The sequence below is a fragment of the Calonectris borealis genome, chromosome 1 (genome assembly GCF_964195595.1).
Source record: "Calonectris borealis chromosome 1, bCalBor7.hap1.2, whole genome shotgun sequence".
Lineage (NCBI taxonomy): Eukaryota > Metazoa > Chordata > Aves > Procellariiformes > Procellariidae > Calonectris > Calonectris borealis.
In genome coordinates, this window is record NC_134312.1 from 62,716,903 (window position 1) to 62,742,602 (window position 25,700).

Sequence of the window (25,700 nt, forward strand, 5' to 3'; positions counted from 1 at the left end):
GCCACACAGCCACTGAATAGGTGGTTTGTATCATTGACATTAAGAGATTAGCTAAAGTTGAGCTGGCCCCACTCCAGATAAGGTTTAAAAAAAAAAGTTATGCAGCATCTCCTACATTTCTTTACACAGGATAATAGGTAGACTTCAAAGACTTTTAAAATGAAAAACTGAAGTTTACTTTTCTTCCTACATTCCTAGCAAGCATATCTGACTATATTATATTTGTATCTGGGAAAGGTCTGTTTTCAGAAAGAAAATGCAGAAAAATATAATTACTTAGGTATTAATAAAGATTTCTAGACACAAGCTCTGAATAATGTAACCTAACATAATGGACATCGAAATATAAATTAGTGATTTCAACTTTAACACAGTAGCAGTCTAAGCTATTGTTAAATTTCAAGCTTTTCAACTCTTTAGTGAATCAGTTTCAATCAAAAACTATCATAGATCACAGTTTTACAACAGTTCTGCTTACTTATGTAGATTAGTTCCTTTTCTTAAATTACCTTAACTGGAGGTAAGGCTTTATAAACAACACAAATGGACATCACTTTTTCTGTGAACTTTGTTATACTGATCCATCAAAAGGAATTAATCTGTGCTGTTCTAAAAACATACAGAGAAACAAATTATCCATGCTAAAGAAATGTTTAAGTAGTTCTAAACAACAGATGGGATTAGAAGGATTATAGAAAAGGTTACTCCTTAATATGAGTCATTTTAAGAGAGTGAACTCATCAGCCATTGAAGTAGTTTCCATTCAATCTGTAAAATATATAAAGTGGGCACAGATGGAGAACACATTAATTTACAACTGGAAAAGCTTTCTTAAAATTTGAAAACTGCTTAACTTCTATGCAAGCATTAAGTAACTAAGAATGTTTATCTCATCATACATGTTAATTCTTTCTCTCTCTCTTTTTTCTCAAGGTTTTCTACTCTCAGTTTCAAAATCTCTGCAAAAGGTAGAAGATGAAGATACGTTGCTAACCACATTAAAGCTAGGAAAAACTCTTCAAAATGGAGATAGAACTGCGAACAGAGGAGCCGTACCTTTGCTGGAGCATTATAAGACTGAAGACAGCAGTGTTTTGGGTGAAAAGGATGACAGAAACATGAAGTTTTTGGTGAGTTTTCAGTTTTACATTTTGGCTTAATTATAAAATGGAAATTCCCTTTACAGCCCTTTAGAAAACAAGTACAATAATTTAAAGCAATAACCTGGTGAATATAGAAAAATATCAGTTTAGCATACTATAGTCAAGAATAAATTTTCAACTGTAAGTATCTAATTCCAAGATTTTAAATGTGTAACTTGGACAGCTGAACAAAAGAAATCTGATTTTTACAGAACTATGTGTAGCCAAAACTTGTGGGGGAAAAAAGCTTATATTTTTCCAGCATGTCCCTATATGCAGCAACAGGTTTTTAACTTCACCAAATACAAGACTCATTATCATGTTCTTTACCATAAAACCATTTCAGCCAAAGATGTAATGTAGGTCATTACTTTTAAAATATCATCTTGAAAGATAAAATACTTACACTGCTAAGTATAAAGAATAAAAAGTCAAGTATAAAAAGTGAACACAACTGACTTTAAATAAAGATAAACTGCTACTCTTGTTTTCCCTTAAAACAGGACACAGGTTCCAGACATGATTTCTTAAATCATGTTATGCCAATCAGCTTAGGTAGAAAGCAACTACCTTATCTTGCACTGAAGGGAGCCATGGCTTTTCCAGCTGACACTGAAATTCAAAATATTGAATCAATACAGGAAAGAGAGACTACAGATGCAGAAAATACAGCTAAATTCCCTATAGGAAGAAGGGATTTTGACAGTAAGTATATTTTGATTTTCACACAAAAATTATTTCATTCTGGTAAAGTATAATGCAATGTCTATTTAGCAATTTGATAAAGGTTCGTTTAGAAACACCATATCATGTTTGGGATTTCCTAGGGCTGATGAAATCTTGCATTTCCGGTTTACATCTATAGTGATTTGGTGCACAGGGGAGGAAGCAAATGTTAAATTAATATTTCTAGAGGGTATAAATAATTCTAACTCTTTGTTGATTTAAACTTCCAGATTTTTTTTTCCTGTAGTGCTCAGGTGTATGCTGGGAAGAGTCTATCGACCTTGTTGGCAAGTCTGAAAACTAAGGATCTACACCACCTTCTTTGAAGATTAAACATTTTATTATTAATTTAATGTAATTTGTAGTTACTGTGTTTTAGTGTGGCTATACATATGCATCCAAAAATACTTTCCCATCGCATTGTAGAGGGAAACATAATTCACTACCAAAAAAGAACATAGCTGTAATTACTAACGATGTATTGTTATCAAAAAATAAAAGACTACTGCATAATCCAGACTTGTAAGTATTTGTCTAATATTACGCATAAGTAGCACAAGCTACTTCTGCTTATTTGAGTATAAAAAGAAGTAATTAATGAATTTCACCCTTTTCTTGCAAAATTTTACAACTTCTGAACCAGTCAACATACCATGTATGTTTGTTTTGTCAAAACAAAAATTTATAGTTTAAAAAAGTGAGTTAATTTTGCCTGACCAGCAATCAACTTGTTCTTGCTTGCCGTTTTGCTGTGTTTTCTTTTTCCACCGATTTTGCTGTCCAATTCCTTCTGAGGGATGTTTGAAGTCTTAGGTCTTTTAGCGTTTTTTTGCAAAGATGGTTCACTTTCCCCATCACAGATTACTTTGTCATTATTCAAATCCATCTGTTCATTCTTGGAGCTCTTGTTTCTTGGCTGACAACTCAGCTTTCCCATTTCTGTATAACTTCTAGTCTGGTGAACATTTTCAGAAATAGTTCCAAGCACTGGTACATCAAGACATGAATTCATACCTTCTGTCATGTAAGAATATAAAAAAACATATGTGAAGAAATAAAAAGTTACCTGGGATTATTCATCCTTTTTCTATCAGGACTGTCATGTGATTTTTAAATCAAAACTAGTGCTTTATCAGTAAAACAAAACTATGCTGGTCATTGCAGTTACATTTGCTATGTGTTCATAAGTGTACTGACAATTTAAAACGACATTGTTCAAAAACATGTAATAGCAACTAACTTAGGGAATTGGATTTATAACTTTAAGATATTGGAAAAGATGCTTAAAGGGCCTAGAAATTATATATATGATATGGTTTATAGCAGAGTAAAACAAATTTTTCCCTTTTTTCAATGGCAAAAATACAAATTTCACTTAGCTTACTTTTGTAAAATAAGAAGAAACATTACATAATGTATGTAAAATGTATTAATTTTTTTACCTCAAGATACATAATTCAATCAAACAGGTTTATATTTTCAAAGCATTAGCATTACAATTTTAATGCGAGGACATTTAACTGATCATAGCATACACAGGGCAGTGAGACTTGTCTTTTTTTCTTGAAAACATTTATTCTTGAATTTTACTAAAGCCTTGTTTGATAACATTTGAAATACCAGCTATCACGTAGACTTATTCAATCCTACTACAGCTTACCTGTGAGATATCCAGCTTTTAAATGTTGCTTTGGTGTAGGATGTATACAGGTTGGAATTTGGCTACTGTTGAGGAAATGCTGACCCTTTATTTCACTCAACTCCTTTTTATATGTACATGCAAACTGAGGTTTGATTGAAGATTGCTTCATCTGCAAATAGCAATCTGGTATTAGCTTTAATTATTTACAAAAGTAAAAGACAACACGTGCAAGGCTAGTAAAATAATAAGTTCCCCCACTCTTCTGTCTTGAAAGCTTTTAGATCACATAAAATACCAGAAAAATAAGTATGCTCATGTAAAAAGTATTTATGAAGTATTCATTTACAAAGTGTAAAGGCTTTCAAGAATACTAGTAAATTATTCCATTAAAGCCCTAAAATAATTTTAAAATCTTTTTTCATCTCTTTCTGAAAGTTAGACATTAACTTTTAAAGCTTCAACCTAAGATTTTCTGTCAAAGTTAGCCCCCCCCTTTTGATAGGCTGCAGACTCTACCATTTTGAGTAGCTGTCATAGCTACTACAGTCATACTTCTATCATACTACAATCTCTGAGGTGTCAGTTCATAAATGCCAAGTATAGGATGAGTCTCACCACTTAACCAATTTATACATAGAGGAAAGCACAATAGCAACACTGAAAAGAAATGATAGATAATACAAACTAAGCTTCAATATACTTATACCTAAAAGTGGAATATAAAGTATTATTTCAGATCTTTCTTCAGCAAATTTCAGATTTCCCATTTACTCACAAAATAAAGCCATTTTATTGTTGAATGCCGATGTCTAACTCCACATTTGCCAACACCCATATAGCATAAGTTGCCAGCAATCTACAGTATTGAAGAACACTATTGTATGTGGTTCTGCATGCTCATCTCCACCTCCTAGTCTTGGAAGCAGGGAACTTAGTCTCATAGCACAGGTGAATCAAAATATTTGGTTCAAGTACAAAAAATTAAATAAAATTTTCCAATATATTCAATATACCCATATTTAATGGAATCAATGGTTACAGGTCAAACTTCTTCAGTTTACACTTAAGTTACAGCTTCACATCAGCTTAGAATTTCAGGGTCAAGCTTTGTACTTTCTGCCCAATTTATCACAAATAGTATAGACTCTGCAAGACAAATCCTGCCCTCACTTCCATTTGAAAGTCTACTGGATTATACAAAAGATGTTGAAAGGTATAGCACAGAGCAGATAATTAAAATATATTAGGATTTTTAGCTACTAATTCTATTACAATAGCACAGGTGAATTCAAATAAATTTGAGCTGAACAGGTGCTACAATACAAATATCAGGAAAAAGAAAAAGCAAGAAACTGTCACAAAATAAAAGTTGCTATATACATAGATAACAGGAATGATTTGTTGAATAAGAGGTTTACAGCCACTTTTCTGATTAAAAACTTTGCATTATGCAAGTCTACTTTTCTTCTTAACACAAGCATTTTTAAATCTTACAGTTCAGGTTTGACCCTTATAGATACACTTTTCTTCCAACTCAAAATCTCAGATTTAGACAGAAAGAAAGAATACGTTCCCAGAAACCTCCTTTCACACGGGCCTTCGTTCACAAAATTCTGTCACAATTTATGCCACTCTCATCAGATACTGTTTTCATCCATATAAGCTAATAGACTCTAGCTTTTTATCATTGAGATGCAACTTAAGTATCTTCATGTACTGCAGTTGGCCAGATGAACACACCTACAGTCTTTTTAGAAAAAAATACCTCATTTATTTACAAAGACATAGCTTTTCTTTCTGACTTAATATGTCTGTACATATATAGTTTTACTTTAAACTCAGTATTCCCTTCCAGATTTAAAAAGACCCAATTTTCCCAGTTGTCCATCACTACAAAACTGCAATTCCTCTGTGCCAGGTAACAGCCCGAGAAAGAAAGGCAGATTTAACAGGGAGAACTAGCCAGCCTGACACTCAACAATTCTCATCTTTTTTAATTGTTAATCTACTCTGTACTTAAAACATTTACCATAAGGTAACACTATATACATAGACATTTACCAGGTTTTGTGCGCTTCAAGTTTATGCCTTAGCTCACTAAGTCATTAAGTGTATGTCATTAACTTTATACTGTTTTCAGAAAGTGTTTTGAAGGATAAAGCTATACCCAGAATAAGCTTAAAAATTTGAAGTAATTAAAAATGCAACTCTAATCTAGTTTAAACTTAATGAACATCCTAATGTACAATTACAATGTTTGGAATATAAGGGCTTACATTTTCTTTAAGCTTAAGGTTATTGTAATATTAATGAAAAATATTTTCCTGTATTTGCTATGTTTCTTAAACACTTCATCTTAACTCTTTAAAATTCCCTCAATTCTTAATTATTGTTCAGCAAATGACACACATCAAAAATTATGCAACAATTACTTGCACAGAGTTCTATCACATATTCATATTGCAAGAGGCAAATAAGCCACAATTTGTGCTGAGTTTAAGATACAATAAACACAGCACGAAGAATATCAAACTGGAGCAAGAAAGCCTGGTAGTTACCATTCTATGACCAACAATAAATCCAGTTATTTTTTGGGACATCAGGGTTTCTTTTTACCACCCCCATGCAACACTTCACTAATTCAGTTTGCAGAGAGTAGAATATGTGGAGTCAAAGGACAGAAGTCAAGCTCAAATACCGAAAAACTTGCAGCACAAACCCATCTGCTTGTTTCAACTTCACTGAAGCTTGAAATATGCCTCAAAACTTCACTCTGTATTGCATCACATACCATTTAGTCATTTGCAAACAGCATACAAAGCTCTACCAAATATGACTGTTTCAGCTGATACTAGTACTAATCTAGAGGGTATGTATAAATCAAGAGTGCAAAACTAAATTTGTTGAAGCAGTCAAACTTCCCAACTAGTCTAGGACTGTATATTCACTAGTAAGAACTTTATTACATTGAGTGAGGTAGCAACAAGTAAATTTTAATAGCCTGAAGGCAGAACAAAAGAGCACAAGTCTAATGCTGAATTTAAAAGTAGAGCTTCACTGGAATGTTTTTAAAGAAAAAAGAGCAACTTAAAACTTAATTGAAGCACACATAATGAAGCCTGTCAACAGCTTGAAATAGCTCATAGAAATTAGAGTTCTTTTACATTAAATTCCCTGAAATCCACTGCTTTGAGGGCACCATCCCAATGATCCACAGCTCTGGGAGAGCAAAAAGATGCTGGGAGCTCAATTTGCTAATCAAGTAGTTGCACACAAATGGCATGCAATGAACTCAGACTTACTATCCCCTCTCCTCTTCACAAGCAAGTGGGATGTTGCTTTTATCCCTATACAAAGAAAGAAATCCTGCTGCATTTCAGAAAAAGGGGTTCGCTGTTAACGCTGTTCAGCTGGAAGAAAGTATGGTAGAATTTAAGACAATGTTTCAGCACATGTAGGTCAATTAGTAGTCCTAATGAGTAGATAAAGCAGGACATTCTCCCAATTTGACTTCTATATCTAAAGAAGTTTTTCAGTTGTTCGAGATGTCAATATAAAACATACACTTTTTAATGAAATATTAAATGGTGTATGCTCTATTTATTTCTAAAAGTTAGATGATAATCTATTCCAGATCTCCTTCCAGCATCTGCATACAGACAGTACTGCCAATATTTAGTCAGTAAGAATGTTGAGATTTGGGTTTTATACACTGGAATGGCATAATAGAATTTGAAAACCTACATCAGTAACAACAAACACATGTTTTTATTTTCTAGCCAAACAATTGGAGTACTATTTGGAAGAGGAAGAGAGATAAAAAGAGAAAATGTCTTTTCTCTACCCTTACCCTTGTCCTTTTAGGGGAAAAAAAAATTATTAAAGGTAAGTTGAAAGAGAAAGTTGAAAAAGGGAAGGAGTGCAAAGGGAAGAGTAACAAAACAATAAATGGTAAGTATCATTGCCAAACCAAGGCATCACATTATTCAAACATTAAAAATGTCCTGAATAGCTCAGGTAATAGCAAGCTTTTATAGTACCCAAACTATCAAATTTTTTTAGCATGACATTGTACCAGCCTTTTGCTATCCCAGATTAACCTAGTACTGTTTTGAGAATATTTAGCCTCAAATCACCTCATTACTGGGTTTCGAAAGTACTCAAAACTCACAGCTACAGATCCTAGGAAAGTAGTTTCGGGGTCTTATAGAAACAAAAATGGTATTTCCTACACAAGTATCATTTATCAACTGACACTAATAATAAAGTCTTTCTCCAGATTTTGTGCTAAACATAACCTTTTTCTCCCCTCCCCCTCTCTCCTCCAGATACTCATTTTTAGCATACTCCATACACACAGAAACTACTAGTCAGCTTACTGTTCTCCATAATTATATTCCACTTAGAAATAAATATTTCTTGCTACAATAGATGAGACTACTATCTGAGGAAGATTTTTTTCTCTATTACTATGAATTTTCTGCTCACAATTAATAGCGGACATACAGAAAACACTTGATAACTTCCTGTTGATAGTTTTCCAAGTCACAGTTTATTTATACTGGAATCACAAATGGGCAAAACAATTCTCTCAAGTAACAGTATTTAGAGAACTAAGCAATGAAAAATAACAGCAGTGCATGAAGTTAGATATTAAGTCATTTTATATAGGCATGAACAAGTCACATGGGAAAGGCAGACTGAGATTTTTTGCTTTGTGGAGCTTTTTCCTTGGAAGGATTTCTATACACAGTACAATTACAATGAACTTCAAGCATGCCAAGATTTGTTAGAGTTCTTAAGCCACAAATTCTTTTTAAAACTAAAACTACAGTTATGTCCCCAGTTGAAGGGAAATAGTGCCTCATATAAGGAAAGGTTGTCTCCAGTTACATTAAGAAAAAAACATGCCAAACTACTGAAATTCCCTGCAGCTGTTTCAGGGTAAATGTGTTAACAATGCAGCAGGATTTCTAAAACAATGTATCAAAAGGCCAAAACAATCCTAAGTTTACAAAAAAAGATCTGTTACTCTCTCATATATTGCATGCTCACAGCCTGATAGCTTTTGTTCCTTCCTTCTTAACTCCTAAAGTTCTCAGTTTCACACAATCCCATTAGTTCAGGAACAATATTTTACCTACAGCTTGAAAGTCTAATTAATCTTTTCTGGTGCAGAAGAAAGATGAAAATCTTAGTATGCAACATTTTTGTTGTCTTAAGTTGCTCTTTAACATAAGCAAAGCAGGTGATTGTAACAGTCCTTTCATTCTCACCAATAAGCAGGACTTACATAACTCTACTGAAATCAACAAAATAAGTAGTCGAACAATAGGGTATCTACCCATTTCAGATAAATGGAAGTATGATTCAAAGAAGCAGACATAAGGTTGGATGAACCCTTTGTAGATAAAATACCTCTCTCCTGTCCAATTAAGCTTTCTACATATTTTTATAAAGCAGAAAGGAGTGATATGGACAACTGGCAACAGGAGACATAACTTAGCAGAAGTTCTATAGACCTTTCTGAATTAAAGACTCCCTCCATAAAATACCATTCACCAGAAGACACTTCACTTCAACAATAGATAACAAACTTGAAATTCTGAGTTGTCTTTCAAAGGAAGATTGAGTTTCTTATTATTACTCTCACCTGCTTCTGCTGGAGGGAATGAAAAAATGCAGCATGCTAGTTCCCCAGACTTCTTTCTCCTCAAGGGATAAAAGCAACAGCTTTGCCTCCTAACAAGTGCCATTAGTTAGGTGCTCCTTCTGCATCTCTTCCAGTATTTAATGAGGATTGAAAGACAGAAACATTTCTTTGTCACTGTTGCCAGGAATTTGTTTTGGCACAATGGAAATACCCACAGATTTATTTTATTTTTAAACACCAAATCCAGTTCATAGCTACCCATTTACTTTATCCACTCTCTGTATTTTTAGATACTAAACACATAAGCATGTTTAGCATGGAGAAGAGGAGGCTGAGGGGAGACCTCATCGCGCTCTACAACTACCTGAAAGGAGGTTGTAGCGAGGTGGGTGTTGGTCTCTTCTGCCAAGTAACTAGCGATAGGACAAGAGGAAATGGCCTCAAGTTGCACCAAGGGAGGTTTAGATTGAACATTAGGAAAAATTTCTTTACTGAAAGAGTGGTCAGGCCTTGGAACAGGCTGCCCAGGGAAGTGGTGGAGTCACCATCCCTGGAGGTATTTAAAAGACGTGTAGATGAGGCCCTTAGGGACATGGTGTAGTGGGCATGGTGTGTTGAGTTGACGGTTGGACACGATGATCTTAGAGGTCTTTTCCAACCTGTATGATTCTATGATTCTATGATGTTGTGCCCTGGGTCTAAATATTATCAGTCTGCACTCCTCCACATAATTCTGCAGAAGTTGTAAGAGATCAGTTCCTCTTAAATAAGAAGAGGGCATAATGATTTTTCTCCCCCCTTTCTCTCTTTATTTTTTTTTTAAATTTAGAGAAATGTTTCTCCTTTTACTTCCTAGATTTTCCTAAATTTCTTTATTCAACACATACATCTTGATGGAACTCAGCACACAGCCAATCTAATCATCACTACTCTGTTTTTCTTACCCTCTCAAATATCAGGAGGAGACATGGGACAAGTTCTAATGAGAGATCATGAATTTGTACTACAGACTAACCATCTAACCACTTATCAGAGGCAGCACGGCAAAAATGTCCTTAGGACAATTTTATGGAACTAATGCAACCATCACACATACTGCAAAAGAAATTTCTCAGAAGAATCATTGACATTGAGAAGAAACACCATGTTGCTATTGTCTTATTCAAGAAACATATGTATGGTATCTCTTCTGAGTTGATTATTAAAATGAGTGTATTATACCTAACAAAAATTACAACTGTGAATTTTACAAGCAACCTGTACACATTTCAAGATGGTTGTATGAAATAATAATAATAATAATAATGATGATGATGAAGACTGATATTCAGTGTAAGAAGCTGATAAATATTACTACAACACTTGAGATCTATGGTCATGGACAAGGAATTCATTGTGCTATGTGCTGCACAGTAAAGACAGAACAAAATTTATTTCTACCAAGAGACATTACAATCCAAGACAAGAAATATATGGATTCATAGAGAAAGAAACTGAAATTAGTCATTGTAATGGGCATCCATCTCAACACAAAGCACTGCTAAGTTTTGGGGAGAGGTTGATTTAAAGGTACTGAAAAAGGTTTTAAAGGAGGATAATGAGTTCTGCAGATACCTATAGGAAATCTCTTCAGCCATAAGAAACAGTATAAAACAGACAGCTGAAAGAGCTAGTCTGAAAATTAACAAACGAACAATGAAGATTGGTATTGCAGGCTGAATGTAAGCAAGGACAGGTATCTTAAAGCAGCAAATCAGAAATAATCAATGGGTAGTAGCTTATATCTACTACAACTTAAAGGAACAGATTGAGATGCAAACAGAAGAATGGCATCTAGTGTCTAATCATTTTGATAACTTTTTGTACAGCAATCTCAGTGAAGAAAGATAGGCCAAAGCTGCAACTATCAAGTCCAAGAAAAATATACGGCAGCATATCAAAAAGCAAAATGAACTTCTAATAAATTACAGTTGAGTGGACATACGGATAGAGAAGAATATATTCCAGAGGTGTTATGGAATGAGAAAGTAACAGGTACGATACTGTACTCAGTGTTAAATATACCAGGAAAGATAGACATATCACCTCAAGATCAACAGCTGGGTATTCAGAGGATGGTATAAGAAGTAAAAAAGATGTCAGTTTTGACAGAAGGGACCCTTAGGTCTGATGTAGATCTGTGAACTGTTCATATAAAGATGATAGCCAAACTTCTGTTTGTAGATGTATTCATCTACAAAGAAGATACAGAAAGAGAAAAGAAGAGAAAGACAGGGCCCTATAAAGTCTTCATAGATAAAGGAAGAAAAGGAAGGAGTAGAAACATGCAAAAGAAACTCTGCAGAAATTGTTAGAAAGGTAGAAAGAAAAACAGAAAAAGACAAAATGAAAGATGAACGTTTCAAGAAAGAAAGCAGGATTTTATGTGAGAGGCTGGAGATCAAAGATGAATGGCAGAGAAGTTTTAATTAGAAAAGTCATTAGCTGTTTGGCAACAGCAATTTTAGTTGACTGGAAGGAGAAGCAAGACTAAAGTGAACATAGGAATACCAGAAGAATAATTCCAGACTTCACAGGAATATAGTGTAGTTTAGATGGCAATGTTTGGCTGATACACAGAAAAAAGAATTGCAAACATAATGTGAAACACTCAGACATCTTATCTTGAGTAACTGGACTCTACACTGATACATAATTGAGGAACATTTACACTCTGAACTGCATGATTTTTATTTTCACTTTTTTAAATGGAAAAACACCTTGAGATTTTGGCCTCAGTTCCATGCTGTACTTTGTCTCTCTGGTACAATAGGATACACTGGAAGAAAGCCATAAAGACGACTGATTGTGATTACCAGAGGTAGTTTAGCAGGCTCAATGCTGCTCTAAGATATGAATTGCATAGCTCCAAGCAGCCATTCATTTTAACATGTTAATCACATGTTGCCATCCACATTGCTAAAGTAGGGGAAGAGAGTCCACCATCACAGATATAATCTACAAAAGATAACACTATAAGCAAGCTTTACAGTCTAAGATGCCAAAGAAAGTTTAGAAGTGTGAACCACAGACTTTAGACCTGTTGCTTGTTTTCTTTGAATTTTGGTTTTCATAAGACAAAAGGTCATTTATATTCAATGTAGTCATCCTCAATTATATTAGGCACCTGGTGAGCACCAAAATCAGTTCTAGAAGTTGATTGAAAGATCTCAAAAATTATTGGCTAAAAACATTAGATGTTTCATTTATTTTGCTACAGGTACATTCTATTTCATCAATCATGGTGAAGCAAGACTAGGACAAGAGTCCTACAGAAAAAGTCAGATTCTTGTATTGTATTAACAAGGATCATAGGAGTCACAGAACCCTTATTAGAGTCAGGCACTACAAAAGCAGCACCAGAGAGTGTCATGATGAATCTTTGCATGTAATTCCTGCTCCTGAAGTAGAACTCATTCAATTATTCAGAGACCTCTGAAAGAACTACTATTTGCACAGAAATTATGGTAGCTAATCATGTATTTTTGATTAGCAAAAAAGTCTTTAAAAAAAATAGTTTCATAATATGAATCAGCTTCAAGACTCATATTTTTGATAGTTTGTGGCAAAAACATTGTAAGTTTCCAGAAAAGGTCTCAAACATGACAGATAATTACTTTCAGATAATAATTTTTGTACTTTGATACTGAACACAGCTGTTCATGAATCCAACTACAAAACTTCCATTTAGATAAGAAAACTATCTATTTCAATGTATTATGCAAACAGCATATCACGTTTTTGCTATTTGATGAGTAAAGCTGCAAATTAAATATGTTGTTTATTGTAAAATTAATATAATAAAGATCCTTTATCAGCTTCAATCTTTCATAATTTGCCTATGAATTTTAAGCTAAATTTCACCATAATTAGTGCATGTATCCAAAATGCCCATCATCCACCCCACCCCCATTCCAAAAAAAGCACTCAGAATTAAGTTGGAGTATATTTAAAACAGATGCTGGAAATATTGACAGTGCTTTTCATGTTACTTCCTTTAATGACTTTCTACTTCTCAAACGTAATATGTTAAATTCCTCTCATGTCCAGTGGCAGAAAGATATTTTCCATTGTCTTTTTCTAGAACTAATACTGATGGCTTAAAACACATACTAATTACATTTGTGGTTTTACCTGTTGTCAGGACTAAGTTTGTAAAAAAAATACTAAGTCACAACTTTTATTTAGTGCTCTGTTGAAATGCTGTGGAGGATACAAGCTCTGACTCTTTCCATAGACCCAACATTCAAGTCTGACAATTTTGAGGAAAAGAAATTATGTAAAATGCAGTACGCTGGAAGACTGCAATTTTCAGAAACATTGAAGTTGTTCTTTTGAATACTGCCACTCAACACCAACATACTCTTCTAAGGTTCCATTTCATCTACAAAATAGCAAACATTAGCATCTTTATTTTATTGTTCACAAAACAATGTTATGGAAATGTCCTCAGAATGTTACAAATAAAAAGCATCCCCAAAAAAATGCAATGAAAGAGTCATCATTACACTTTTAGAATGCCTATATTATCAGAACTGAACTCAGGTGCCTGTGTTCAGTTTTATTTCTGTTTTCACATAGCTTCAGTTTTATTTCTATAGTCCTGAAATACACAGGTGGTTAAATGAAGAGATTAGATGAACTCAGTATATCTCCATTAAGACATCTTCATTAGGAAGTTTAAAGCCTTTCTCTTCTGGGGTTTTAGATATTTCCATTCATATTACAACACTGTTCGAGTTGGGCCAATTACCATAAGTTAATCACAATTACATTTCTTTAGCTATAGGATACATTTCAGCCAAGTATTTGAGAATTTTAACACTGTTATTTTCATTTTAGCATTATTATTTCAGTGCATCTATAGTCGCACAGCAATTCCTACACAATACCTTAATTTTTTTTTCATCCATAGATTTCTGAATACGTTGTCTAAGAGGTTTTGGAGAAGATCCATTGGATTGTGCTGGAGATCTATATTAAAAAGAGGTAAGAAGTATTTAGAACATGTAAAAGCAATTAGTTAAGAAAAATAGTTACCATACCAAGTTCCTCAGAAACAGGAAGGCACGTATCTTCATTCTTTAAGCCTTACTTTATTTTCTCCCTTCTTAGGTAACCACATGTACTGTGACAACTGAAGACAGCATAATGAAACCAAACCTACAGTTCCAATTTCTGGTATCATTTTGCAGTATGTTTACAATATTGTAGTTCTGCAGCCACAGCACTATTATTTGCAACGCTGGCAATACGTCACCAAGTCACCATTCTACTTACACCCCCTTGAACAGCACTCTGGTTGACATCCAGAATAAATTTTCCTCATATTTACGGACTTTTCAATAGAAGTACTCACACAAACAAATGCTTCCACACACTCCTGTATTTCAGTATGTAAATAGTTACGTACATAAATGAAAAATTTTTATGCATATAATGCAAAAAATTATTGATGCATATAAGAGGGGATTCTTTTGGTCTTGAAATAAGAACTAATCTGTGCATCTGTAAATAATAACTTCTCTGTTTATGCACACTGGCTTGCCATGAGTATATGAGGACACTTTTTTCAAAAATTATTTATTTATTTATTTAGCCTATTCTATTCAATTATCCCATAACTAACATTTATTTTATTTAGCTCATTCTTTATTTTATTTATTTCTATTTGTCTGTGGTGCAAAATTTCTGCAGGACCTTGCAATGTTTTTGCTATTTAAATTGCCAAAATATGTAGCTTCAGCATGCTCCCATCTACGCTCATGAGATGGCTGTTTGGTTGTTCTGGCTCATGAGTCCTCTTTGTAACCTGTAATGACAAAATTTTCAGCATCCCACTTTTCCAACAACTGATGATTCCTCAGGATGAGCAACTGATTAAATCATCAGTGCTTGTCCAGTACATGGATAGGTTAGTTTCCTTTTCAGTGCCCACAGAAATGGGTTTTCAAGAGATTCTTTGTTTTGTACACCAGATCAACATAGGTACTCCTTAAATAGAATGAAATTTTAAAAAGCAAGAAAAGAAATGAGCACGAAGTAATGACTGGCTTTAACATTAATAGGACAGGAAGATGATGGGAGTGATACAAAAAACAGCAAAAAAAAAGTTGCCCCAAACCCTCAATACCTGTTGAACCTGCAAAACCAGAAAAAGAGAACCTTTGTTGCAAAAAGTTATGAAAATACTTAATCTATGGTCATGCAAAATTTAACTCTAAAACATAAATAATATCATTAATTATATCAGAATCACCTTACTTTGATTTCAATATCATCACTACATTTTTATGTTTGCTTAAAAAAATGCTGTGGGAAAAATAGCACTCTTCTGCCTTGCATGCAGCTTCAACATAGCAAGAGAACTTTATTTGAACTTCTATAATGAATATTTAAAAAGAATATTTTCCAGAAGATTGAAATGACGTGCTTACAGAAGGAAAATATTTGACAGATATACTAAAGGACAGATTAAGTAACAAAAACTTCAGCTTGGTAAGGATGTTCTAAAACACTGAGGATGCATTGTCAGCGCTTACATTTTCAGTTCCTAAAGACACATGCATTTCACAAATTACAATGAAAATATTTTTAATTAAAGAAAGCCAACAAAAAGTTAAACAACACAATAGCTGCTTCTCAGCAGCAGCTTTTTTGCAGGATTCCAGTGCAGAGAGATAAATCTACCCAATTGATCTAGAAGTTTATTAAGAGTAAAACAAAGCAAGAAAAATTCCTGAAATGCTGAAGTTTTGAAAAATAGGTGCTGTCATTTAACCTCAGTCTTCACCTGAAAAATAACAGTGCTCTCTCAAACTGACCAGAACCCAGACAAAACTACTCACAAACTTTAAACATATTTTGGGATTCTTCAGTAACGAAGTCTCTAGAAATAACAAAAAGCACTGTGAAAAACCTCAAAACAATAACTACCATGTGATCAAAAAAAATAAAACAACTACCACATGAGGTGACCAACAGCCTGATACACAGAATCAGATTAGCAAAAAGAAGCTAAAAACTGCAGTGACATTTACTGCCAAAGGTACTGCCATTTATCCTGTAAACTGTTCCAGATTTACTATTAACAACAGATTGGCAAAAAGAGTGCAAACACTCTAGATCAAATATTTGAGACATAAGCATTAACAAAAAAGTGCTGTACCATAAAGGTGCCTGTACGTTGATGCAAATCAGAGTGACACCTTAGCTACTATCCTATGTAGTATTAAGGTGTTCAGCATTTATAAAGCTATTAGAGCCTTACAGTAAAGCTGCTAGAGAAACGCAGAATTCAAAGATTTGATAAAAATTGAGAACAGGTATTGTTTGTAAGTTTCATTTCAGTTTTTGCAAATTTTTTTATTCCTAAAATAATTATTTAGGATCATAAATTCAATACTTTGAATAAATTACTTCTAAATCAAATTTTTAAATGGAAGCACCCAGCCAATATTTAAAAAATTATAAACCGGAAAATAAAATCTAAAACAAATTGACCACTAAGAATTACTATGGAAAACATAAGATTTGTCTAGATTACAATATAAATTTCCAGATAGCAGTACCTGCTTACACCTACACCAAGAAGATTTTAAATCAAACAAATGTCTTATCTTTTGGGGGAAAATTAAAGAAAATTAATTCAGCTGAAAAACCAGTGAGGTAAGTGAAACCAAAGCACTCAGTGGGCACACTTATTCAGAAATAAGTGGTTTAAACCCATTTTAAAATCAAGAGTTACTTTAAAAAAAAAAAAAATCAACATTTCTATCTCTGAATAATAGCAGTGTTTAATTCAGAAGAATTCAGGTGGGCCTTGATTCCATTCACACAGAGCATTAACCTAAATCTGATTAAGCTCCTTTTCATTCTGATAAAAATAGAACCACAGTGAGGTTTATTAAGTTAATGAAACAATTTCAAAAGGAATGTGGATCAATTTTCCTGAATGTGAAGTAATGGAAAAATACAAGACTGAAATCAGGGTTATTTTAAGCTTGTTACATAATGAAATAGAAACATATAGCTACAGCTATCCACAGATATTTGAGAGGTGAAAGAAATATTCCACAATATGTTCTAACAAGCTGCCTTTTACATTAAAAATTATTACAGGTTTATTTAGAATTCTTATAAGTGAAACTAATTTTTTTTAAGTTTTATTAGAATGTGCTTGTTCCTTTGGTTTCATAAAAGAGGTCAAACGATAAATCTAATGGAACCCTTAAATTCTTCAACTTTTAGGATCCTTCATCTTCCAATTTAGGACCTATCACTGTTTTTCTCTTTCCTTGCTGTTATCCTCACAGCCTTGCACCTGCACACTCTGATAGGTGTTGTTATGGTCATGGGAAACAACTGCCACAAGCATAAGAAACACCCCCTTCTTCACCACTTTTCCTACCCTTTTCATTGTAGCTCTTCTTTTATCTTAGGGAACCCAAAAATGTGCATGCACAGAGCTTAATAAGCAACTGGCCACGCAGCCCCTGCCCTGATGAACAGATGCTCCAATCACCACTAAAGGCACCAAAAGCAGGGACAACCAATAAAGGGTTTGAGCAGGTCCTTATGAAGACAATATAGTTACCCTGGGAAAAGCACTATTGGGGAACCAACCACTGTACTACAAAGGATGCTTGTCTGGGAACCCTGGCGGCTTTACTTCCCAGCTGGCCACCAGGGAGAGTTTTTTCTTTCCTCTTCTCTCCCTCTCTCTCTGCTTTTGATTTTATTCTTCCCCAAATGCAACTTTTGCCATTAGAGTCAATGTATGCCATCAGCTACAGACCCTACTAATAAATCTTCATGCATGTGAATTTGTTTCAACATCCTTTGGCAATACTATCCCGATCGGTGGATCATGAAATGAAAAACTATTTAAAACCGTCTCCACAAGATAACTACTATGTAGGAAGAAAGCAGGATATAATCCAAAAATCTCGTGTCATAGTTAGAAGAAGGAGGCATCTTCAAACTGAATCTAATTAGCTACGAACAGACAGTATTTGAACTTAGGACTTCAAACTCAACTTAAGAGATGAGTATTTGGAAGGTTTGTTGCAAAGGATATTCCTTCATGGGTTTTGTGCAGCCCAGAAATGAACTAGCTCAAAAAGTCCATATTACAAAAGTATCTTGAAGATACAGAAAATGCGAATGAGGAGGTAGAATACTTTTGAGAACTTGAGACCGTTCTAAGAACGCTTTCCCTTTACACCTAACCTCACAACAGACTGCATTTTGGTCATTTGCTTTGTGTAAGTAATATCAATGCTTTGTGGCTAACAAACCAACCCAACACAAACACAAAAAACCTTCTAGTACTCACCTGAAGAGTGTGAAAACAGAGATGATTCCAAGCAAATTTAAGCTTTCATCGTCATATAATAGTTCTGCTTTGTTCTGAGTAGGAGGATTGACAGCTGCTTCATCCAGAAGAACTAGTAGAACTTTTATAGTATCTCTGCCACAATACACAGTGCCATGATTTATAGAATGCAATTTTGGCTGAAAGTAAATAAAATTAAAAGGAACATACAACAGGAAAGGTCAGCAAGCCAGACCAATAGCTCACCTCCAAAAGCAACCCATATCAGCACAAGGCGTGAGAATCCCCTCCTTCCCTTTCGCAGTAAGCATTTATGGGGAACCTGCCCATGGGAAAGTTTCTTCCTCATCCCAAGCAATTAGTAGAGTTTAGATCACTGCCAGCTGGAGGTATACACTGATAAGCAAGTCACACAGATAAATATACAAATCTGTGATGAAACCATGCAGCAGAAATTAACATTATTTTATCACAATCAATTTGAGTGCTACAGGGTATACAAACACATTCTGGTGAAGTCCAACTCCTCTGACTAACTGAATCTGCTAAAGCAGTTGGTTAAAAGTGAGATTTCCATCAAGATTTGACAACAGAGGTACTTGGCACAACCTCCTGTTGTTTGGAACAGGATGAATTCCTCACGATTTTCCACAAGAATAAAGAATTCCTTAAAGAAAATAATAATCCACATCTGGAAGTGCTCAATGCTACAGTCAGCAGTACAGATGTAGAACTCCATAGCCACTATGGGGTGGGACTGCAAGAATTACAAGTTTGCTATTTTTCTTTAAAAGTACTAGGAGTTCCACAGAGAAATTTAGTGCTTAATACACAGTAGTGGATTTTAAAAACTATAGGCTTTCTTATTTACCAATACACAGAAACATTGAATAGCCTGACTTTGTTCAGAAGGACAGGACAAGCAATGAACTGCATTTATCTAATCAGTTAACTGCTTTTAAACACAGTCTTGAAAAGATCAAATTCTATTTCTCTCTCTATTTGATTACATCAATTAGTGTATGTAGCTTTCAAGAAACCATAGCAACACATGTCAGTCAGTTACTATAAGTTATAATCAATAGCTAGAAATAGCAATTACAGAAATGGTTGTTACTTAGCTTTATAGAATTGGCCTATTTCAGTACCATTTAATTTCCTCAAAATTTATTCTGAACCTCTTCAGTCATTACATCATCACATCATAGATTTTTATAAAATGTCATGTGTGTCACAGTAAATTTGTCTTAATGAGAAAAGTACAAATTTGGCATTATCTTGACTGATTATACACAAAGAAAAAAAAAAAACAATCTTTAGAATACAACATAACCTCCTAACTACCAAAAGATGACCTTCAGAAATCTCATGTACTACAACAACAGTGACTTCGTGTACTAACCATGGACTGAAATCCTATTGTCCAAGGCCCAATAAGACAACAATCCCTGCCATAAAAATCTTGTTTATTAGTAAGCTTAAAATCATGATTCAAATTATTTTTTCAAGAAAATAGTTGATCTGTCTTTTAAGGGTAGTGACCATTAGCTACTTCAGACTATTCTGGTTAGTTCCAGAAACACCAGCCAGATTCCATTTACAGGAGTAATTTTCTCAGGAAGAAATTAATCATAATTCCTATTAGTCACTCGTGCAGGCTTCAACACAAAGTAGTGCTTCCTGCTGCGTAAAGTAATAACTTTTCCTGGAGCTCTAGATTCTTATAAAACAGGTATTTGCAGGAAAACTGAGCAATGATGGAAGAAAACTGCCACTGCCAGGAGAAAAGCAGATATTTTTCTAACAAAGAAACTCTTTTCAGGTACATTTTATGAGGAAGCAGCCTTTCCAGGAGCTAGTGGAGGCACCATTTTCAGCTCTATAGTTAAGATCATATTTTAAATTTGCACTCAAAGAAATGATTCAATCTCTTACATATGGAAAAATATAACATCCTAACAAATCCAGAACTTATTCTGAACATAGAACAATCTTTCTGAAAAATTATAGCATCAGGGTTTGGGGGCTTCTTTATAAAGTAAAAAACTAAAGACAATAAAAAAACCCAAGCTATATGTGAAACAGCACAAAGAATTAATCTTTGCTGTCCCGAGATCTTAATGGAACAATACAGATGCTCTAAATTTTTTATACAGCTCAAATTCATTTGGAAAACTTACGGGGTTTTTTTGGTTTTGTTTGGTTTGTTTTTTAATTATTAATGGTAACCTACCCCTCTATAAGCTTAGTAAAATGTTCTTCCACACCAAGCTCCACTGAAATAGGCAGTTTGATATCAACCTCTTAACATTTGTCTAAGCTCCCTTTTCCACCCCTCGACTCTGTGAATCACGTTTTAGAATTATCATTAAAATATACATTCATCACACAATCTTCACAAACTTCATTTACATCAACAAAAAGAATTCCCCACACCAAAATCAAAATAGCATCATCACAACACCGACAAAGACAGACAATTTCACACACTCCACCCAATTACAAAAACAAAAATTCCTCACACTTATTCCACTCTCTAGCGATGTTCAGTCCACATTTTGCCCGTTACCTCTCCCAGTTACTGTCCTTATCTCTAATTCTTTAAGCCCCACATTGGGCACCATAAAGGACTGTGGTGGGTTGACCTTGGCTAGTTGCCAGGTGTCCAACCTGCTCTATCACTCCCCCTCCTCAACAGGACAAGGAGAGAAAATATGATGAAGAGCTCATAAAGACCCCAAAAAAAGATGGGGTCAAGATGAGAACAGGGAGTTCACTTACCAATTACCATCATGGGCAAAACAGACTTGACTTAAGGAAATTAATGTAACTCATTGCCAATTAGTCAGAATAAGACCCCTCCCTTCTTCCCAGACTCAACTTCACTCCCAACTCTTCTACCTCCTTCACTTGAGTGGCACAGGGTGATGGGGAATGAGGGTTGCGGTCAGTCCTAATGCTTCATCTCCGCTTCTCCTTCTTCCTCACGCTCTTCCTCATGGTCTTCCTCTGCTCCTGTGTTGGAGTGCCTCCCATGGGATACAGTCCTTCACAAGCTTCCCCAGTGCGGGTCCTTCCCTCAGGCTGTAGTTCTTCAAGAATCCAGCATGGATCCTTTCCACAGCATGCAGTCCTTCAGAAACAGACTGCTCCAGCATGGGTACCCCATGAGGTCACAGGTCCTGCCAGAAAACTTTGCTTCTGTGTGGGCTCCTCTCCATGGGCTACAGTTTCTGCCAGGAACCTGCTCCAGCGTGGGCTCTCCACAGGGTCACAGCTTCCCTCAGGGCACATCCACCTGCTCCAGTGTGGGGTCCTCCACAGGCTGCAGGTGGATAACTGCTCCACTGTGGATCTCCATGGGCTGCAGAGGGACAGCCTGCATCACTATGGTCTTTATCACAGACTGCAGGGGAATCCCTGCTCTGGTGCCTGGAGCACCTCTTCCCCCCTCCTTCTTCACTGAACTTGGTGTTTGCAGAGTTGTTTCTTTCTCCCAACTGCTGTTGTGCAGCATTTTTTACCCTTTCTTAAATGTTATCACAGAGGCGCTATGACCATTGCTGATTGGCTCAGCTTTGGCCAGCGGTGGGTCTGACTTGGAGCTGGCTAGAACTGGTTCTGTCCGACATGGGGGCAGCTTCTGGTGTCTTTTCACAGAAGCCGCCCCTACAGCCCTCCTCGCTACCAAAACCTTGCCATGTAAACCAAATACAGCACTAGATTTGTCAAGCCAAGTGGCACATCAGTCACATCCAGACTACAGTCATCTCTGATGGCTCTCAGTTACATCCATACTGTGGCGAGTATGGATGTACTGTAGTGAGTATGGAGAAAAGGATTAGCTTAAAGCCCAGCATCCTCTGCTACGTACTCAAGATTCCTTAATGAGAAGAACTATAGTAGAATCTGCCCATCCACAAGTAGGTGGGATGTTCCAGCCATCAATTAACTTAAACTCAAGAATTGGCAAAAACTTCAACATAGAACCACAGACTCACAGAAATATAATTAAGTTCATAAGCTGCCCTCAGGTACCCATTTTGAGAAAAATATTAACTTCATATTGCTCTCAATGGGATTAAGTATTTAACCACATTTCCTAACAACATCAGGATACAACTATCTTTGTTATCTTCTGCCTTGACAAGGATACTGGTAAACATTTCTACAGAGTCATTAGACTATGAACTTGACCTATGGAGAATAATAAGAAACATGAACCATTTTGGAAAAGCACATTTTTAGTGAATTTCTCTGAAGAATGACGTTTTACTAAAATAGATTTACCTGGCTTATAATGATCTAAATTTTTAAAAATTTTATCAGTAACACAAGTAGCTAAATAAAGACAGAACTGATAACAGTGATCAATTTTTCAGATGGGGAAGAAAAAGATATAGAAGGATATAAAAGGGAAACAGGGAAGTACAGTGATGAAAGATTCAGGGGAAACAGCAAAATGAGGATGAAATATATATTCCAACTGCTCAGTGGAAACACACAATTAAACCACTTTAACTAGCCACTTAACTAACTAGGCTGGTTTTAGCTCTCATAGAAAAGAAAAATCATATTGGAAGTTTGATTAGAATTTGCTTAAAATCTTATTTTACCATGGGGTAATTCCATTGATTTCACAAAACAAAGCATTCTAACAGTACACACATTCAAAGTTTCTCTAAGTTTTAAAAAGTTTCCTAGACAAAAATACATAACATTAGATATTTTATATAATCTACATTTATATAATCTACAATGTAAAATAAAATAATTAAAGCTGGTTGATGTTTTCATCATGAAAAAGATCATAATATAAACCTGAATAGATTCTAAGTACAGAAACCACAAATAGAAAGCCTGTATTCTGCTCTCTACGCCTGACTTAAAGAACTTTAAATACCCTGATTCCTTCCATGAAACTAAAATCATTAATAGTTTCATTACTGTCTTGAAACAATAAAAGAAAAACTTACACATTGATTGTTTGGGGTTTTATTTTTATTCCCCTCCCACTTCACATTTCACCATGTTGTGGACTTCTTTCATATTTAACCTTAATTTGAATGCCTTACCCTTAGAAGTACTTGATGCTGAGCTAATTAAACCCTGTGTTTTTAATCAAAATTACTGATACATGTTCTCAAATCTTAATTCCACTTTCATGACTTTGTGTTTGGAAATTTGTTATAGCTCTATGGCCTTGAAATTAGTGGCAAATCTGACAGCTTAAAGTTTCTACATCTGTAACAACTGCACGAAAAAATTAAGTTTTAAAGAGTATTTTATTTACAATTTTGAGGTAAGAAGTTCAGTTTAAGTAAATCAGCTTTTGGAAATCCACACTGTAATCCTCAAGTATAAGTCTTTCAACAAGTTTAAAACCACAGTGTAGAGGAAATGACACTACTCTGTACTGCTACGAAAAGATAATACTCTATATAAAGTCCCTAAGAAAATAAAAAAGAAACAAAACAGGCAAAAGATTTGCTTTCTTGTAAAGCTAAATAGTAAAAAGAACAAAAGAAGTCCCCATTACCCGTGCTGGACTGACTCCAGTAGTGCTGGCAGTCAAGACTTCATGTTGAGAATCGATAATATTTTTAATCTTCAAATCCAAATCTTGTACAACTTCCTCTACTGCCTGACAGAAAGGATCCCCATTGCTTCGGCCTTTTATCAAACACATCTTCACTGTTGACAGAATTTGCCCCCCTGCAATTCTGAAAATAGGCACTGGGTCATCTCCACGTTAATCTTGGCAGCACTTTAGTATACCTATTAGTGTTGAATATAGCCAGTCTTCACAGTTAATCAAAACTCTTCAGAGAACAGCTTTGATCTTTTAAATCAAACAGCAGTGTAGAAGTATTGTCTAACATAATAGTTTGCTAAAAAAAAAAAAGATTGTAAGGAAAGGTAATGAATTCAGCAGTTAGTAATACCCTGAGCTGCGATACAAAACTAACTTCTCCATAAAAGTTCAAAGAAAAGTACTTTCTTTAAACCTACAGTTACTGTTTTGCTCACAAGCTGTTAAGTGTAAACAAAATGTTTCACTGGAACATGCATTCCAATTTAACAGCCTATTAGATTTTTGAGTCTTTTATGCTTCATGAAAGTGCTTCAAAATACCAATTTGCTTTCGATTTTATTTAAATAGATAGTAATTAGATTAGATGAACATCACTGTTTGCCATAAAAGCACATACTATTAATCTCTTTTTTCATCAACTAGAAAAAATGCCTACAGAAAAGAACTTAGTAGTTTAATTATGAAATGTCCATGCAGTTTGACATCAAAATATAAATAATTGAATCTGATTTAGGGGCTTTATTTCAACTCTTGTTATAGAATAATAAGAAGGCATTTGTGAGTGCACCTGAACCATGTTTAGACTGTTAATTTCATTTCATGGTCCTGTACCTTGAACCATCCACATTGCATGTATGATAGACTACTTCTGGGATCACTTTTGGATTAGAACTACCAGGTCTCTCCCCAGTGAAACTCTTGAGTGATTAGTAGTTACAGTTGTACAAATGATGCTCCAATTGGCAGTTTTGAGTGAACTACCCCATGTCTTGCTCCCTCAGACTTGCAAGATCCACATGTTTTATAAAAATGGAAATATAACAGGCTGCCAGGTAGACCGCATTATCCCAAGTATGTAAAAAAAATCAATTTTTTAAGAATGACAAGAAAACCCAAAGATCTTATGTCCAAAAAATGGCTACAGGGACTGAGGCTCTTGTGACAGTGCACCTTGATTTACCCAGACCTTGGGAATGAGAAGAAGCAGTTACAATTCCAAGAATTCCACTGGCCATTTATAAGTGCATCTTTCCACGCAGGGGTTGAAAGTGCTGCCCTGAACAATGCTGCTCAAAATTAATAAAATAAAATAACTTGAAGCTTGTAATGAGAGTGAGCATAGTCCCATCACAAGAATGGAAAATCCAAGAGTTAGGAGTGAATTGCTCATTTTGCAAGTGTAATGTGTGGTGAGTAGGTGCAAAAGCCATACGGAGGTACAAAGGTAGGAATCGCTAGCCATGAGGTACTACTATAAACTATGACTATGAGCCAGGTTAAGTAAATTAGGTAGGGGATCACAGTTCTTCTCAGAGATGATCAAAAACCTGTATTGAGACAGCAAA

General features: G+C 35.0%; 2 protein-coding genes across 2 annotated transcripts in view; one reads left to right on the forward strand and one right to left on the reverse strand.

Annotated features, from left to right (window-relative positions):
* Positions 1-881: 881 nt before the first annotated feature.
* On the forward strand, positions 882-2,165 carry PMCH (pro-melanin concentrating hormone). The gene is made up of 3 exons (XM_075140625.1): positions 882-1,130; positions 1,646-1,847; positions 2,116-2,165. Exons 1-3 carry the CDS (start codon positions 882-884, stop codon positions 2,163-2,165), a joined length of 501 nt encoding a protein of 166 aa, XP_074996726.1.
* Positions 1,850-25,700, reverse strand: part of PARPBP (PARP1 binding protein) — a 56,873-nt gene continuing 33,022 nt past the window's right edge. Inside the window, exons 7-11 of the mRNA XM_075157417.1 lie at positions 24,079-24,262; positions 18,540-18,718; positions 14,095-14,176; positions 3,529-3,679; positions 1,850-2,885 (exon numbers count right to left, since the gene is read on the reverse strand). Of these exons, the coding sequence (XP_075013518.1) occupies positions 2,551-2,885; positions 3,529-3,679; positions 14,095-14,176; positions 18,540-18,718; positions 24,079-24,262 (931 nt within the window). The 3' untranslated portion in view covers positions 1,850-2,550. The remainder of the gene's footprint in view (positions 2,886-3,528; positions 3,680-14,094; positions 14,177-18,539; positions 18,719-24,078; positions 24,263-25,700) is intronic.

Excerpts from the sequence above, each read along its gene's own strand:
- PMCH (XM_075140625.1), top strand. The coding sequence starts at position 882 with ATGTTTATCTCATCATACATGTTAATTCTTTCTCTCTCTCTTTTTTCT. Across the intron at positions 1,131-1,645 it reads ACAGAAACATGAAGTTTTTG|GACACAGGTTCCAGACATGA; the intron begins GTGAGTTTTCAG and ends CCCTTAAAACAG. Across the intron at positions 1,848-2,115 it reads AGGAAGAAGGGATTTTGACA|TGCTCAGGTGTATGCTGGGA; the intron begins GTAAGTATATTT and ends TTTTTCCTGTAG.